Source organism: Aethalodelphis obliquidens, unplaced genomic scaffold (genome assembly GCF_003676395.1).
Source record: "Aethalodelphis obliquidens isolate GAN/ISIS:26980383/991018 unplaced genomic scaffold, ASM367639v1 scaffold68, whole genome shotgun sequence".
Classification (NCBI taxonomy): domain Eukaryota; kingdom Metazoa; phylum Chordata; class Mammalia; order Artiodactyla; family Delphinidae; genus Aethalodelphis; species Aethalodelphis obliquidens.
This window is the reverse complement of record NW_020838012.1, coordinates 3099465-3118072: the sequence shown is the minus strand read 5'-3', so window position 1 is coordinate 3118072 and position 18608 is coordinate 3099465. Positions and strand designations below refer to the sequence as shown.

The 18608-nt window shown below is 38.4% G+C and overlaps 1 protein-coding gene across 1 annotated transcript in view; it reads right to left on the bottom strand.

The window, feature by feature from the left end:
* Positions 1-18608, bottom strand: part of CNGB3 (cyclic nucleotide gated channel subunit beta 3) — a 141759-nt gene that overhangs the window by 9285 nt on the left and 113866 nt on the right. Inside the window, exon 15 of the mRNA XM_027089761.1 lies at positions 10771-10889. Coding sequence (XP_026945562.1) covers positions 10771-10889 — 119 coding nt within the window. The remainder of the gene's footprint in view (positions 1-10770; positions 10890-18608) is intronic.

Sequence of the window (18608 nt, the reverse complement as noted above, 5' to 3'; positions counted from 1 at the left end):
CACTCACAAGGATAAGTAGAATACAAAAGAGCATAAGTTGAAAGGAAGAGCAGAAGAAAAACAGAATGGAAACATAAAATGGGGTTCATGCAAAAATGCAAACTTTGTTACAAGAGGGCTTCGAATTTGGCTTTGTCTCTTATATCATAAAAATGGATGGATTCTTAGTTTTAAGACAGAAATATATGCTGAAGGGCTTTAGTAGAGAGGCCACCGTGTAAATTGGTGGACAACATGTTCATATTCTATTATAGATGCAAAACTAAGTTTGCCAGCACTGTTTGTGATGTGGTCCTCAGTAAAGGCTGTGTGTCACTCCAAAGTCCAGTTCCGTAGAAGCAATGCTGCAGGTGGGAAGGGCAGTCAGTACAGTGCATATCAGATACTCGTCTCTCTCTTTGTTTTCAGTGGTATCTAGAATATCTAGAGAAAAATCATCCTCTTAAACATTACCTTCCTCAGCTGGACTTTTGATAAATAGTTTTTTTTTCTATGAGTTTGAGATTGTACAGACCATTTTACTTTGGAGGCCAATCATGCAGAAGCATATAAGGAATTCACTGTATAAATTGAAAAGAAAAGGAAAAAAAGAAATTAGTGATAAATTAGAAGTGTGTGGCAATAACATACTCCATAATGACCTAGATACGATGCCAAGTTCTGGGGCTATAAAGATGATTAACATCTGTCCTCAAGCCAAAAGGGAACCCTCCTACACTGTTGGTGGGAATGTAAATTAGTACAGCCACTGTGGAAAACAGTATGGAGTTTCCTTAAAAAACTAAAAATAGAGTTACCATATGATCCAGTAATCCCACTCCTGGGCATATATCTGGGAAAGAGAAAAGATTTAATTTGAAAAGATATATTCACCCCAGTGTTCATAGCAGCACTATTTACAATAGCAAAGACATAGAAGCAAACTCAGTGTCCATTAACAGATGAATGGATAAAGAAGATGAGATATAGATGTATAAAATGAAATATTACTCAGCCATAAAAAAGAATGAAATAATGCCATTTGCAGCAACATGGATGGACCTAGAGATTATCATTTTAAATGAAGTTAAGTCAGACAAAGACAAATATTATATCACTTATATGTAGGATCTAAAAATTAGTACAAATAAACTTATTTGCAAAACAGACTCACAGACATAATACACAAACTTATGGTTACCAAAGGAGAAAGGGGGGAGAGATAAATTGGGAGTATGAGATTAACAGACGCATACTACCATATATAAAATAAACAAAAGGATTTACTGTATAGCATAGGGAACTATATTCAATATCTTGTAGTAAACTATAACAGGAAAGGATCAAAGAAAGAATATAGATATACACATATATGTATAACTGAATCACTTTGCTGTATACCTGAAACTAACACAATATTTGTAAATCAACTATATTTCAATAAAAAAAAAATCTGCCCTCAAGCTGTTTGTAATCTAGGAGTGGGATAAGCGTGGGCGAGGTTTGTCTAGTCGACTAGCAAATATTGATAATAACATTAGTAATAGTAGTATTACTAGCTAATATTTTTAAGTGCTTACCATGAGCCAGGTATTTTTCTAAGTTCTCTTTTGTATCAACACGTATAATGCTTTTCAATCCTATGAGGTAATTATGTATTATTATTACTCTGTTTTAATTGATGAAGAAATGAAACCTCAGTTGAGGACCTCACCCAGAGCCACACAGCTCATTGTTGTGGAGTTGGATGCAAACCTAGACAGACTTCTTAAACAGATAAACACAATTCAGAATGATTAATGCTTTGATAACTGTAAAAAAATGAGAATGTTTCCTAAAATGAAGAAGTTTCTTGTCTAAAAGCATACTCTCATGTAGAATCGTTTCCTATAATAGAAATAAAACTATGAATACTATCTATGGAAAGAAGATCAATCACATCCAATGCTGAGTGAGAGATTACAACTTCATATATCTGTTCTCATTAAGCAAATTTCCAACTGGATTATATTTGGAGTGCAGGAGGTTAGGTCACCTGTGTAGACTTCTATGAGATATTCTTTTACTCTTTTCAGTGTTATTGGAAAACACTTTGTTGCTTGAAAATTTTTACCACTTCACTAAATATAAATCCTAACAAAACTTTTGTGGGTGAGCAAATATCAGAGGATGTTCTCGTGTCACCTCTGCCCAGACTGCTCGCTCTTCACAGATACTTTGATAGTCATAAAACCACTGCAAGGCAACACATGTTAACCTAGATTTTTGAGAAAAATCTCTATGTATGGATTTTTATCGGAGTTAAAGAGTTCAGATTTCACAGATACAAAACAGTCCTCTTTCCCCCAGGAAGTCTTGATTTCAGAGTTGAATTGGCCTTAGAAGAAGTGGATAATCAGGATTTCCCTGGTGGCGCAGTGGTTAAGAATCCGCCTGCCAGTGCAGGGGACATGGGTTCGAGCCCTGGTGCGGGAAGATCCCACATGCCGCGGAGCAACTGAGCCCGTGCGCCACAACTACTTGAGCCCGTGTAACAACAGAAGCCACCACAATGAGAATCCTGTGCACCGCAACCAAGAGAAGCCCCCACTTTCCACAACTAGAGAAAGCCCACAAGCAGCAATGAAGACCCAACGTGGCCAAAAATAAATAAATTTATTTTTAAAAAAAAGTGGATGATCGATGAAGAATCTAGGTAAAAATTCTAAAGAAGAGGGGAAAAAAGGAATAACATGCACAGTTTATTCCTTGCCCTCTTTATTTATATCAAGTACCCAGGAGGATATATGATACTCTGGCTGGAAATTACTGTATCAAACAAACTAATATTCTAGCTTAACTATGTGTTTCTTTGGGGTCAAAATAGCTAACGATGTCATATATTAATGACCACATGAAACTGGTGAGGTAGGTTCTTACCTACACTTACTGACATGGAAATTGAGGTCCAGAATCTAGTGAAGTGACTTATTCCAGAACAAATACTTACGAGTTTCATTGCAGAAATTCAAATCCAAGACCAGAGCTGACTTCAAGTCATGGAGTCTTTTCTTTACACCCTAAACTCTAATGCTGCTAATGAAGCCATTGTTATTGTTCTAATGATAGAGATTTGCACATGGATATTAGAAAAATCAAGGAGGAAGCCAGTTGGGCTGGTCGTGATAAGCTCTACCAATGTCTGACAATCAGATCCTTTACTCCCTCTCTGCTATTCCAAATGGTGGTAAAGAGCCTTGATTTTCATAGAATTAGAGTCACCAGATGAAGTCAGTTTAGGAGGAGTCCTGAGAATATTTGAATACATGTTTAAACAATGGTACTGATAATGTAGTGGTTCAGAGGAATATTGTGAAACTTAGGTGAGGTTTGCTTTCTGCTCTAAGCAAAAAATGCTACACAAACAGAGACTGTATATTAAAGAAGGTAGTGAAAAATATAAACACATATTTTAACACAGGTAGTATGCACAGGATTGAGCCAGAAAAAAATGGAAATGAAAAGTTTTCTCCCTCAATATTTATCAATCTTCTTACCCCTGCTCATACTTCCAATGTATCTACTATTTCTGTCTTTTAGGAAAGGCAGGGTAGTGGGTGAAGGAATAACAGAATTATTCTGATGAAGAATAAGAATATAGAATTAAAATAGTCCAAAAAACTAAAAGTCTACCTTGGTACTCTCATTTTGAAAACTGAGTACTCAGGGAAAATAGGCAAACATTGCTTAGAGGGAACAAAGAGGTTTAAAATTATTCTTCAAAATATTTGGCCTTTTCACAATGGTATAGAGAAAATATTTGTTAAATATGCAGAATCGGTGATTTGACCAATATAGCTGGTGAAAAGTCAGAACTTAAATACTTTAAATAAAAGCCAGACTATCTAAAACATATATCACTGCCTAAATTCTGCCCAATAACTTGTTATATATGATGAAAAAAGGATATTGTACAATGAAAGAAACGCAGAAAATAAATACAATCACGTTTGTGAAAATAAATAGGCCCAGAGAAAATTAATTGATTTATCAAATATTTATTGAGGACCTATTATTTTCTAAGCACTATTTAGAGAAATGCAAATTAAAACAACTATTAAAGTGCAAAACCAACTGAGAATAATGAGGTAATATCACTGGTACTAGAGAAAAATAGCTATACATTGCATGTTGTATCTTAAATTGGTTCAATTTTTCTAGAAAATCATCTGCCCATATATTCCAAGAGTTATAGAAATGTTTCTACCTTTTGACCTAGTTATTTCATTTTGGGGAATAAACTTCAAAGAAATAAAAGAAAAGCAAAATGATCTTACAAAGATAAACGTAGCAGTCCTATTTTTTTTTTTTTTTTGCGGTACGCCGGCCCTCACTGTTGTGGCCTCTCCCGTTGCAGAGCACAGGCTTCAGACACGCAGGCTCAGCAGCCATGGCTCACAGGCCTAGCCGCTCCGCGGCATGTGGGATCTTCCCGGACCGGGGCACGAACCTATGTCCCCTGCATCGGCAGGCGGACTCTCAACCACTGGGCCACCAGGGAAGCCTGCAGTCCTATTCTTAATAATAAAAACTGACAAAAAGGGTACGAGGCTGAATATGCATATTCATGACAAAAATGAATGTTTATTAGTACATTTGCAAAGATAGAAGATAATTACGTTAATTTATTTATAACAATGACTATTTATTAGGCACTTATGTGCGCCAGGCACTCCCCTGAGGGCTGGGGATCAAGTGCAGATCGGGTGTGGCGTCTGCTAGGGACTTTGTCTGTGTACAAAATGGAAAAATACAGCCTCTCTGGCAAATGCAGTCCTATAGGTGTAAAGTTTGGCCAGAAAAATACCCCCTTTTGCAAAGTAAAGGGCACCTGTGCATGAGGGGGAGTGTAACAGCGGGGCTCATGCTCAGGAGTGGAGTGCAGGCTGCATTCCAGTTCTCTCAGGCCCTGCCTGGACATCCTGATGCAGAGCACAACTGGCACAGCCATACATTGTAGTCCTGGTGCTTATGAGTTAGTGAGGAAGGAAGAAAGACACTGAAGAAATAAATGCACCAGCAAGTGCGTGATTACAAAGGTAAGTGTTCTGAAAGATAGGAATGTAGTCCAACTAGAGAATATAGCAAGGAGACCTGGGTGGTCCCTATAATGGAGAAAAAGAAGTCCTGAAAGTAGGTGAGATTAGGTTAAAGGGGTGGGAAACCTATATGGGCAGAGGTAAAAACTCCCCATGGCTGCTATGGAAAACAGTATGGAGATTTGTCAAAAAATTAGAACCGCCATATGATCCAGCTATTCCACTTCTGTATGTTCATCCAAAGAACACAAAAACTAATTTTAAAGGATATATGCACTCCTATGTTCATTGCAGCTTTATTTACAATAGCCAAGATATGGAAACAGCCTAGGTATCCATCAGTGAATGAATGGATAAAGATGTAGTGTATATACACAATGCAATACTACTCAGCCATAAAAAAATGAAATCCTGCCATTTGTGACAACGTGGATGGACCTTGAGGTTTTATGCTAAGTGAAATAAGTCAGAGAGAGAAAGACAAATACTGCATGTTTTCACTCATAGGCGGAATATAAAAAGCACAAACAAAACAAAATAAATGAACAAACCAAACCAAAACAAAACAAAAACATAGATACAGAGAACAGAGTAGTAGTTACCAGAGGGGAAGGAGGGTTGAGGGAAGGCAAAATGGGTAAAGGGGGTCAACTATACGGTGACAGATGGAAGCTAAACTTTTGGTGGTGAGCACACTGCAGTATATGCAGAAGTCAAAATGTAATGTATACATGATACATATAATATTATAAACCATTATTACCTGAATAAAACTGTCTTTAAATTCCAAAATTAGGAAAAAATAAACCAACTCTCCATGGCTGGATGGCATGTGGCACATTCAAGGAACTAAAGTCTGGATTAAGGAGAGCAAGGGGAGTGGGCTACACCCTACAGTAGAGAGGTAGGCAGGGGCTAGACTCTGCAGGATCTTGTAGGTCAGGCAAGGACTTTTAGATAAAAAAGAACATGTGAAAACATTGAGTGGTTTTAAGCAGGAGGGCAATGACATGATCATACCTGTTCGTGAAGGATCCCTCTGGCTGCTAGTGGGGCCTGGATTACAGAGGGTGTGGTGGTTGGAGTGGGAGACTTGGAGCAGCCCTGCAGTTGTCCAGTGAGAGAGGGAGGTGGTGTGGACGGAAGTGGGGTCAGTGGAGAAGGTAAGGTGCAAACAATTGGAGACACACTTTGGACATGAAATTGATAGGTCTTTGAGGTGGACTGGCCATGTAGGGTGAGCTGAAGGAGTGTCAAGCAGACCTTTTCTTTTTCCCCAGTAAATTTCAAAAGTTAACAATGTAAAAAGGTTAGTATTATATTAGTTTCCTGAGGCTGCTGTAACAAATTACTGTAAAACCAGTGACTACCAACAACAGAAATTTATTCTATCACAGTTTTGGAGGCCAGAAGTCAAAAATCAAGTTGTTGGCAGGGCTGTGCTCCCTCCAGGGACTCTAGGAGAGAAGGCTTTCTTGCCTCTTCCAGCTTCTGGTGGCTCCAGGAGTTCCTTGGCTGTGGCTGCATAACTCCAATTTCTGCCTCGGTCTTCACACGGCCTTCCCCTCTTCTCCCTGTGTTTGTGTGTCTTCTCCTCTTCTGTCTCATGTGAGGACACTTGTCATTGGATTTAGGGCCCATCCAAAAAAATCAAGAATGAGCTCACCTTAAGATCCTTAGCTTAATTATATCTGCAAAGACTCTTTTTTTCTTCTTCTTTTTTTCTAATAAGGTCACATTCACAGGTTCCAGGAGTTCGGGCATGGATATATCTTTGTGGGGGCCAACATTCAACCTACTACAGGCATTATGTGAATACTCCTTTACATACACCCTTGTACAGGCTATCAGGACTGACCTTTGTGCACACATATTGTCTGCACACATTTTTTTCTCCACATGTCATTTGAGAAGCACTGAAAGGTCTGCCTTCAGTTCTCAAATAACCTCAAGCAGTTGCTCAATCTGAAGGATTGGTCCTTGTGAAGGCTTTGTACTCCATAACATCCTGCGTATGCTCCATCATTGAATGCAACCCATACATTTTACCACCTAGTATTGGAATCTTTTTGTTTCCTTGTCTTTTGTTTATAAGGCCCTTGAGGGAAGTGATTGTTTCTTGCTCACCATTCTTGTTCACCATGCCAGGCATGGCCTTCTTTGAGGCACTTCACATTATACTGTAAGGTGTAATGAATATAATTTTCTGCTTTTTTTTTTTATCAAATCACAATTAACTACTTAATTAATCAGAAATTTCTGAATAGCACCTGCAAATTATTTTGAATGGAGGCAGAATATCAATGAAAATCAACACATTGTACAGTTTTTATATAGCTGCTGGTGACATAAAGATGGAAAGTTTTAGTTCTTACATTTTAATAGCTTAGTCTGTTGAGGAGATCCATTTGAATGAATTGATTATAAATTAGTGGTAATTCCTGTAGTAAAGTCACTAATGAAATACTATGAAAGCATAGAACAAGGAGCAACTAGTTGTTTGGGGGGGGTTGGTTAGAGATGGCTTCAGAGAGATGACATCTGAATTGAAGTCTTGAAAGGTGAATAGGTATTTTCCAGGGGGAGGACATTCCAAAGGGAGATGAAACCAGTAGGGATTTCTATTGAAATCATAATAGCACTAGCAAGGATAAAAATTCAGATGCATTTCAGGAATAGTGAGATTTTAACAGATGAAGAAGGAGGATAGGAAGTGGTTAAATACATTCGGTGAATAAGACTTGGCAATAATTGTAATTGTGAAAACAAACAGTGGAGTCAGTACTGCTACAAGGCTATCCCCCGGCAGACTCTGAGTCTATTAAAAATGGGGTGTCTGAACTCCTCAGATGTTAATTGGAAATGTGGTCTGCGTTTTCTCCATGACAGGCTGTAAATCTATATTTTAGTCAGTGCTTTGCTCTTTTGGATTAGTATATAATGTCCTTGAAAGCCCTCAGTTCTTTTCTTTCTTATTTTTTCCTAAGAAAAAAGAACCTTCGTAAAAAAGCTACATGATAGTGCTGGATTTAGCTCATTTTAAAAAAGGTCACAGGTTTTTTGAGTAGTAAACACAATTACTAGATCTTTCCAGTATCTAGATGTTTGGCAGGCATGCCTCCATTGCTGGAATAAATAACTAGAGCTCCAGGGGCATATGACAGCTGTGGACCTGTGAAGCCTGAGGGTATCTGGGAAGAGGCAGATGTATCGTATTTCTCCTCAACCACAGCCAAGAAGAGAATCAAGGCAAAAACCTCCCTTTTGCTTGAATCAGCCAGATTACTGAGCAAATTTAGAGCTTGTCTGGTCTACTGGTTTCAATTTGGCCTTAGAAACCCAGTGGGTAATAGGAGATTTATTTGAGAAGCTGCTGTCAAGAATTTAAGATTCCTTTCAATTGCAACTCAGCAGCACCTGGATTGTATTCTTAGAATATTTCCTACTGTGATGATAATATCAGCAATTAACATATTTGTATTTATAAAGCTTTATTCTTCAGGGAGTACTCAACCCTTGGGAGAGGTCAGCTAATTAATTTCTGCAATGTTTGAGATTAGACTGTTGCTTGTTTTATGACCTTGAAGATTACAGTGATTATTAAGTCACTAAAATATTAAATCATTTTTGCAAGTACTCCTAGTAAAGAAGCGATAGAAATTAGGCAAAGAACACAGATCTGGACATTCTGAGAAGTGTTTCCACCACTGCCCCAGAGCAAGACCCTCACACAAGTGCCCACCCAGTTTTAAGCAAGCAGGAAAAATAAAAAAGAGAAGGCACATTATCAACAGAGAATTAACATGATTCAACATTCTAAGGAAACCCTAATTATGCTAATATAAAGTCATCTGAAATTATTCATATCTCTGGAACTCTGAAGATAACTTCTTAGCAGCTATGAAATCAGAGGTTGGATGAACCACCTTTCTTCTGTGGTGTGGTGGAAAGATCACTAGGCCCTGATCCATGAAGCTCGTGTTTGAATATTGTCCCTTTCACTTACTAGCTATGTTATCCTGGGCCAGATAATTGACACCTTGGAATTGCAATTTTTCCAATCATGAAATGGATATGTTAATAACTGCCTGACAGTGCACTCTTGTCTTTACCCTAAGAGACAGCATCCTAGTTCAAGACTCCATCATCTTTCACTTGAACCACCGCAACTGACTTCTAATTGATCTCTATTTCATTCTCGTTTCTTTACTGCCTCTTTTCCACATAGCTGTTAGAGTGGTCTTCTAACATCATAATTCAAATTGTATCATTCTTTTGCCTAAAATCCTCCATTGGTATCCATTGGTATTTAGAATAAAATACAAATTCCTTACCATGGCCTAAAAGGCCTGTACAGTCTTGTCTTTGAGCACCTCTTTGGCCTCATCTCGCCACAGTGTCCCTTAGTCTCTGAACTCCAGCCATAGTGACCTCTATGATGTTCAACCAGATACGCTTGCTCTACCTCTAGGCCTCTGCCCTTGCTATTCCATCATATGGGAGGCTCTTCCCCCATGTCTGGATGGCTGCTCCATTTACTCTCTCAAGTCTCAGTTGGAATATTATCTGTCCAAAGAGGTATCCCTGACCATTATATGTAAAGTAGCATCCCCAGTCTCTAACAATTTTTACCTCTATAGCAGTTATCACAATGTGATTTTATCGTCTAGTTTATTTATTGTTAGCTTTCTCCCTCAAGACTGTAAGCTCTTGTTTACTGTTTTCACAGTACATTCCCAGAGTTTAGAGCAATACCTGACCGTCTAGCATGTACTAGGCACTCAAAATAAGTGTTTATTGGATGAATACATGAATATGTTTAAATACAATAATACATATGGAATGTTTAGCCCACAGAATGCTTGATTTTGCTGTCTGTAGTGTTAGACCTTTGTATCCATGGCTTGTGCATTCACATATGGGTCGTGCAATCCAGTTTATTGAGTCCTGGTGTGTGGAACCCTCAGATGAGGGACCCACAGATGCAGATGGCTGACTCTACTACGCCATTTTATTTTATTTTATTTTATTGCGGTACGCGGGCCCCTCACTGTTGTGGCCTCTCCCATTGCGGAGCACAGGCTCCGGAAGCGCAGGCTCAGCGGCCATGGCTCACGGGCCCAGCTGCTCCGCGGCATGTGGGATCCTCCCGGACCGGGGCACGAACCTGTGTCCGCTGCATCGGCAGGTGGACTCTCAACCACTGCGCCACCAGGGAAGCCCTTCTCTTCTAATTATTAAGATGAAGGACAAAGCGGTCAAGTAACAAAGGAGCAAAGATTGTAAGTGGTGGTACTGGGGTTTGGACTCAGGCAATTTGGTCCCACAATGATAATCATTATCACTCACCTACTCAAAACTATTGTGTTAGCCTGGCATTCAAGTTCTCCAACAATCTGACGACTAACTCTCCCAATCTCCTCTTTCATCATTCATCCATTCATTTATTCACACATTCATTATTCAACATATATTGAGCATCTACTTTATGCTAGACACTGACCTAAGTCCTGGGCCTAAAGGGCTGAATGAGCTAGTTCTTTTGGGGAAGGGAAAGGATAAATAGAAATGTGAAAATCCTTATTTTATCAATGCTGTCAGCACAATCAAACCATTGGTGAATTTGAATGGGAACTTTACTTATTTTATGGCCCAAGACTTTTCTTTTATAACAAATGACAGACTTCAATATTACAAGGTGTCTTTTCGATACCTGATTTCTCCAAACACTGCTCCAGCTTTCAGAGTAACCAGAACTTGAGCGCCATCAGCTCCTCCAAGAACTTGGACTTCTCCTTGCTTAATGATATACATTTCCTTGCCAATTTCTCCCTATATGCCAAATGTAAAGAGGAAATGGTAGTCACTTTATTCTTGACAATTATGCCCCAAATTAAAAGATATAAACTCTTTTAGAGGAGTAAATGTAAATGAAGGAAGCAAGGAATAGAAGTGTAATAATAATTATCTTAAGACCTGAGGTAGTTGTGGACATCAGTTTGACATAACATGTGAAAGGAAATTACAAGGAAAGTGATACCTTCTAGAACCTGAGCACTGTGTGCCATCACTGGACAGGCAAAGATACTTCAGTCAGCACATTGTTTTAAGAATGGGATTGGAGAGAGGAAATAACAGATTGTAAGCATATTCACCTTAGCTTTGGTGACGGCTGCTATGCTTTGAAGAAGTTGCTTAGTTTATCCAAAGAACATGGGTTACAGTCATCTAAAGGTGAACTCTACTCTTCTGCCTATAGTACTGAGGTCTGATTTTAGTAATTGGGGCGTATGAGACCCTTAAGCTATTATTCTTGTTCCATGTTGAGAAGAAAGTGTTACTGCAGCAGGTTTATATATATCTTTATTGGAGTATAATTGCTTTACAATGTTGTGTTAGTTTCTGTTGTACAACAAAGTGAATTAGCTATAAGCATACATACATATATCCATACATATGGATACATACATATATCCCCATATCCCTTCCCTCTTGAGACTCCCTCCCATCCTTCCTATCCCAGCCCTCTAGGTCCTCACAAAGCATGGAGCTGATCTCCCTGTGCTATGCAGCAGCTTCTCACTAGCCATCCATTTTACACTTGGTAGTGTATGTATGTCAACGCTACTCTCTCACTTTGTCCCAGCTTCCCCTACCCACCCCGTGCCCTCAAGTCCATTCTCTATGTCTGTGTCTTTATCCCTGCCCTGCCACTAGGTTCATCAGTACCATTTTTTTAGATTCCATATAAGTGCATTAGCATATGATATTTGTTTTTCTCTTTCTGACTTACTTCACTCTGTATGACAGACTCGAGGTCCATCCACCTCATTACAAATAACTCAATTTCTCTCCTTTTTTGGCCGAGTAATATTCCATTGTATATATGTGCCACAGCTTCTTTATCCAATCATCTGTCGATGGACATTTAGGTTGCTTTCATGTCCTGGCAATTGTAAATAGCACTGCAATGAACATTGTGGTACATGTATCTTTTTGAATTATGGTTTCCTCAGGGATATGCCCAGTAGTGGAATTGCTGGGTCATATGGTAATTCTATTTTTAGTTTTTTAAGGAACCTCCATACTGTTCTCCATAGTGGCTGTTTCAATTTACATTCCCACCAACAGTGCAGGAGTGTTCCCTTTTCTCTGCACCCTCTCCAGCATTTACTGTTTGTAGATTTTTTGATGGTGGCCATTCTGACGGGTGTGAAGTGATACCTCATTGTAGTTTTGATTTGCATTTCTCTACTAATTAGTGCTGTTGAGCATCCTTTCATGTGTTTGTTGGCAATCTGTATGTCTTCTTTCGATAAATGTCTGTTTAGGTCTTCTGCCCATTTTTGGATTGGGTTGTTTGTTTTTTTGATATTGAACAGCATGAGCTGCTTTTGTATTTTGGAGATTAATCCTTTGTCTGTTGCTTCGCTTGCAAATATTTCCTCCCATTCTGAGGGTTGTCTTTTCATCTTATTTATGGTTTCCTTTGCTGTGCAAAAGCTTTTAAGTTTCATTAGGTCCTATTTGTTTATTTTTGTTTTTATTTCCCTAACTCTAGGAAGTGGGTCAAAAAGGATCTTGCTGTGATTTATGTCATAGAGTGTTCTGCCTATGTTTTCCTCGAACAGTTTTATAGTGTCTGGCCTTACATTTAGGTCTTTAATCCATTTTGAGTTTATTTTTGTGTATGGTGTTAGGAAGTGTTCTAATTTCATTCTTTTACCTGTAACTGTCCAGTTTTCCCAGCTCCACTTGTTGAAGAGGCTGTCTTTTCTCCATTGTATATTCTTGCCTCTTTTGTCAAAGGTAAGGTGATCTTAAGTGTGTGGGTTTACCTATGGGCTCTCTATCCTGTTCCATTGATCTATATTTCTGTTTTTATGCCAGTACCATACTGTCCTGATTACTGTAGCTTTGTAGTATAGTCTGAAGCCTGATTCCTCTAGCTCCGTTTTTCTTTCTCAAATTGCTTTGGCTATTTGGGGTCTTTTGTGTTTCCATACAAATTGTAAAATTTTTTGTTCTAGTTCTATGAAAAATGCCATTGGCAATTTGATAGGGGTTGCATTGAATCTGTAGATTGCTTTGGGTAGTATAGTCATTTTCACAATGTTGATTCTTCCTACCCAAGAACATGGTATATCTTTCCGTCTGTTCGTATCATCTTTGATTTCTTTCATCAGTGTCTTATAGTTTTCTGCATACAGGTCTTTTGCCTCCTTAGGTAGGTTTATTCCTAGGTGTTTTATTCTTTTCTTTGCAATGGAAAATGGGAGTGTTTCCTTGATTTCCCTTTCTGATTTTTCATTTTTAGTGTATAGGAATGCAAGAGATTTCTGTGCATTAATTTTGTATCCTGCTGCTTTACCATATTCATTGATGAGCTCTAGTAGTTTTCTGGTAGCATCTTTAGGCTTCTCTATGTATAGTATCATGTTATCTGCAAACAGTGACAGTTTTACTTCTTCTTTTCCAATTTAGATTCCTTTTATTTCTTTTTCTTCTCTGACTGCCGTGGCTAAAACTTCCAAAACTATGTTGAATAATAGTGGTGAGAGTGGGCACCCTTGTCTTGTTCCTGATTGTAGAGGAAATGCTTCCAGTTTTTCACCATTGAGAATGATGCTGGCTGTGTGTTTGTCATATATGGCTTTTATTATGTTGAGGTAGGTTCCCTCTATGCCCACTTTCTGGAGAGTTTTTATCATAACTGGGTATTGAATTTTGTCAAAAGCTTTTTCTGCAGCTATTGAGATTATCATATGGTTTTTATCCTTCAGTTTGTTAATATGGTGTATTGCACTGATTGATTTGCATATATTGAAGATAAACCCCACTTGATCATGGTGTATGATCCTTTTAATGTGCTGTTGGATTCTGTTTGCTAGTATTTTGTTGAGGATTATTGCATCTATGTTCATCAGTGATATTGGCCTGTAATTTTCTTTTTTTGTGACATCTTTTTCTGGTTTTGGCATCAGGGTGATGCCTCATAGAATGAGTTTGGGAGTGTTCCTCCCTTCAGCAGGTTCTTTTTTTTTTTTTTTTTTTTTTTGCGGTACACGGGCCTATCACTGTTGTGGCCTCTCCCATCGCGGAGCAACAGGCTCTGGACGCGCAGGCCCAGCGGCCATGGCTCACGGGCACAGCCGCTCCGCGGCTAGTGGGATCCTCCCAGACTGGGGCACAAACCCACGTCCCCTACATCGGCAGGTGGACTCCCAACCACCGTGCCACCAGGGAAGCCCCAGCAGGTTCTTTTATTCAGTTCTTGTTTATCTCTGGGGACTCTGGAGCCAGGGCAATGACATTTGTTCAATGCCTTGAGAACTAAACTCCTGGAACGTTCTCATAGACACTGGTTAATGTTATTCTGTATGCCTCAGGCAGTGTGGCAGGATGTACCAGGCTGTCAACACTGTTTAATGTAAACACAAAGATTTATGGTGTGTGATTTGTATCTAGTTTGGAGTCTGAACAATGACTGGTCATGTAGCTATGTGACCAGCCCCATTTAAAAACTCTGGACTCCAAGACTTAGACGAGCTTTCCTAGGCAGAGATATTTTTCTCTTGTCTCTATGGTCCACAGTAGGAGATAAAAATGCATTCATGTGAGCCTCTCAGAAATAGGATCTAGGAAATCTGCACCTGATTTCTCTAGTCTTTGCCTATGCATATCTTTTTCTTGCTGTCCCTGCATTGTATACTCTGCCTTAATAAATCTTAAGTGATAAATATAACTTTATGTTGAGTCATGCAAATTACTAAACTAGTGGGTGGTTGTGGGACCCTTGGAACACATCTCACTCCAGGATCCAAAAAACATAACTATGTTTTACAAGAGATCTAAATGGCACTTGGGTGAAGAAAAGCTTTTAAACTTTAAATAAGCCAGTTCTCATAATACTAGGCAAACTATTTGGATAACAGTACCTATATATGTCTTAGTGAGTTGAGTCTTGATCACCCTGAGCTATTAAAAATAGCATAAATACAATAAATTCTCTTATATTTGGTTCAGGAGGGGGCTGGATTATTTGAGTTCATAAAACATTCTTGTCAACCATATTTTCAAAGGAGTAGAATACACTAAAATTAATTTGGGATTAAACAATGTTGATTATAGTTTATGCTCTGCAATGGCTGAGACAATGTCTACTTTGTTCCACTGCTGAGCATAGGAATTATGACATAGGCACTCATTTATGAATAATTTGTAATTCAGCTATTCTCTGGGAAGTTTTGAAATTCTTTAATACCAAGGGTTATTCTCCTGAACATTACTTATTGTCATATTATAATTGTTAGGTTAAGTTTAAAGTTTTCAGACTCTACCTCTTAGTTAACATCTGTGACACTGAAATTCTCATTTTATCTCCCCATGACTTTTATGAGGAAGCTAGAGTAGGTATTATTATTTCCATTTTACAGAAAGAAAATAAAGGCACAGATTGGCTTACTGGCTAATATTTGGCTGAGTAACCGTTGCTCCATGATAGTAAATAGAAGCAAAAGGAAGCCTAGAATGCACATCTCCTAACTAAGCAATGCAAAAAGTATACTTAAATTTTGCATTGTGTATTTATACCTTCTATAAATAGATATATTTATTCCCAAATGTAGATTTAAGTAGAAATTCCAATACAGATAGATCTAATTATAGTTATTTCCACATTATCAGTGCTAATAATACATCTTGCATTTGCAAAGTACTTTTAAAATCATAATATCAGATTTTACATTGCTCCTTATTTTAACGCCTGTGTTTGTTTTATCAGAACATGCTACTTTGAGGCTTCCCTGGTGGTGCAGTGTTTAAGAATCAGCCTGCCAATTCAGGGGACGTGGGTTCGATCCCTGATCTGGGAAGATCCCGCATGCCGCGGAGCAACTAAGCTCATGCGCCACAACTATTGAACCTGCGCTCTAGAGGCCGCAAGCCACAACTACTGAGCCCACATACCACGACTACTGAAGCCCATGCACCTAAATCCTGTGCTCCACAACAACAGAGGCCACTGCAATGAGAAGCCCGCGCACAGCAGAGTAGACCCTGCTCACTGCAACTAGAGAAAGCCCACGCACAGAAGCGAAGACCCAACACAGCCAAAAATAAAATAAATAAAATAAATAAATTAAAAAAATAAAGGAACATGCTACTTTATAGCTGCAAGGTATTTTCATAGATATTAACTCACTTATTTCTTGCAAAAATCCCAGTGAGGTCAAATAGGAAAGATATCATTATTCTTATTTAAAAATTGGTAGTAGAGACTTGAAAAGTTAAGTGTCTTGGGCAAACGTACGAGGCTGGCAGATGATAGCATTAGAACTAGCAACACCTATGTCACCTGATTATATTATATGTACAGATCATATCTAATGAATCCAATATCAAGACTGATCTCTTTAAAACCAACACAATATCTATGAATTATTTTAAAAATGAGCGAAAGTGTCTAAAAATTAGCTTTTCAAGAGATACTCCAAGAAGTAATGATTAGGACAGGGTCATATTCCTTAATTCTCTGCATGAAGTAATTCTCAAGGAACTGGAATGATTTTTCAAAGGCAGTTATTACAAATGACTGGAGGTAGAAGTACATAATGGGTACTTAAATATAGTTCAGCACTTTTAATTATTTTTTAATGGTCATTTCAATAATTTTCCAAGGAGATCTGGCATAATCAACGAACCAAAACTTCCACTATTTCTTGCATATTTCTAGGCTAATTTAAAACTTTCCTGCAAGTTTAATTGGCATTCAAATGAAGTAGACATTCCTTAGAGAGCAACGTCTGACAGCATGAGCAAAATAAGATCAAACCAAGCTCTTCTGGTTGGTTTATGTACTAATTTGGAGAAAGTGTAGAAATGCAAGCGCTTCATGTAACCCTTAGTGAGAGAGCACTTCAAATTTTCAGGGTTCCTGTGTAGAAGGCTATTTCCAAGGCTGACGGGCATTATGATGCTCAAATTAATTCTTGCAAATTAATCCTGGGAAAATTCCTAAGTACTCTTCGAAGCAGTCCAAACTACCCACTTGGTAAATTTAGGAGCCATCCTGAGGATTAGATAGGTCAGCAAACTCAGTCCTGAGCCCTGCCATTTCTTCAATTATTTAAACAACTGCTAATGGAACATGTTTTCTTTCATTTTTTTCTTTTTCTTCCATTTTCCTACAATGATTTGGGGAAATGATAAAAAACAAAGCTGAACTTGGCTGTATAAAATCTGGACAAGTAACAACTTTTCACCTCTGTCTATGTCTACTCTTAATTAAATCCCTTCTTAAAAACAGAAACAAAGAAATGTGGCTTGGAGTCTCATGTCTTTTCATTTCTGCTCTTCCCCCTGCTTATTTTTTCCTTCCTTCTTTTGTGTTCACTGATCTGTTTTTATTATTGAGTGATGGATGCGATGTGAGGAAGAAATTAGAAATGAGAACGCTGCATCTACTCTGCATTTCACACTTTGTTAAACAAATTTTCACTGATTGTGGGCCCAGATGCTAAAGTTTCTATGAGTTATCTCAATTTTCAGTCCCTGCTGCTATTGGAACAAATTGAAAGGCCATTTTGGTGCATTAAGGTCATGTCATCCTAAATGCATCACTGCCCGAAAGGGGTCCTTAAACTGAGCTGTGGTTTGTATTTCCCATTTTAATGAAAATGATTTTATATCATCAGTATGCCCACATTTAATCTGGACTAATTTGTGTGGGATTCTAGATTCCTGGTTTCATTAATATCACAATCTCTATTTTTCCTCTTTACCTCTGACAGCTCCTACTCAGTTGCCCTCTCTGATTCTTCTTCATTGACCTCTTCCATAAATACTGGTATTCTTCAAAGTTACAGCCTTGGTCTTCTTTATTTACCTTTTCTTGAGCTTCTTATGATATCAGTTTCCATCATATGCCGGTTTCCAAAGATTTACCTCCAGTTCTGTCCTCTCTCACGGGCTAGACTGATTTCCACCTGTGCACTAGGTATCTCTACCTGGATGCCTTAAAGTACCTTCACTCTATTTGACTTTGTCTTTCACCGTTATCCTAGTTGATCATTTGCTTCCATTCCTTAAACAAGTCAAGTTCTGTCCTGCCTCATGGTCCCAAGTCTTCATCTAAAATAGTGTCCTCTCCAGTTTTTCTTTTTTTTTTTAAACTAGAGAACTATTTCTCTTCAGATTTTCACAAAGTTCATGCCTGACAGCTTGACAATCTCTCCCTGTCTGAGTCCCCCAATCTAAAGTAAGTGCCTTTGCCACCACGCACTCTCCTGGCAAATTGCTTTTGCTGCATAGAAACTTAACACATTTTGGAGTTACACAGTAATTTTATTTGTTTATTGTTTGTTTCTTCCATCAGGCCAGTGATACTCAACTTTGGCTCAATTTATAATCATCTGGGAGCTTTAAAAATATTGATATGTGGTCTCCACCCAGACCAATTAAGTTACTGGAGATGGAGCCCAGATTTCTAAATTCAGGTGATTCTGATGTACACTGTGAATTGAATACCCTGGCACTAGACTGTAAGCCCTT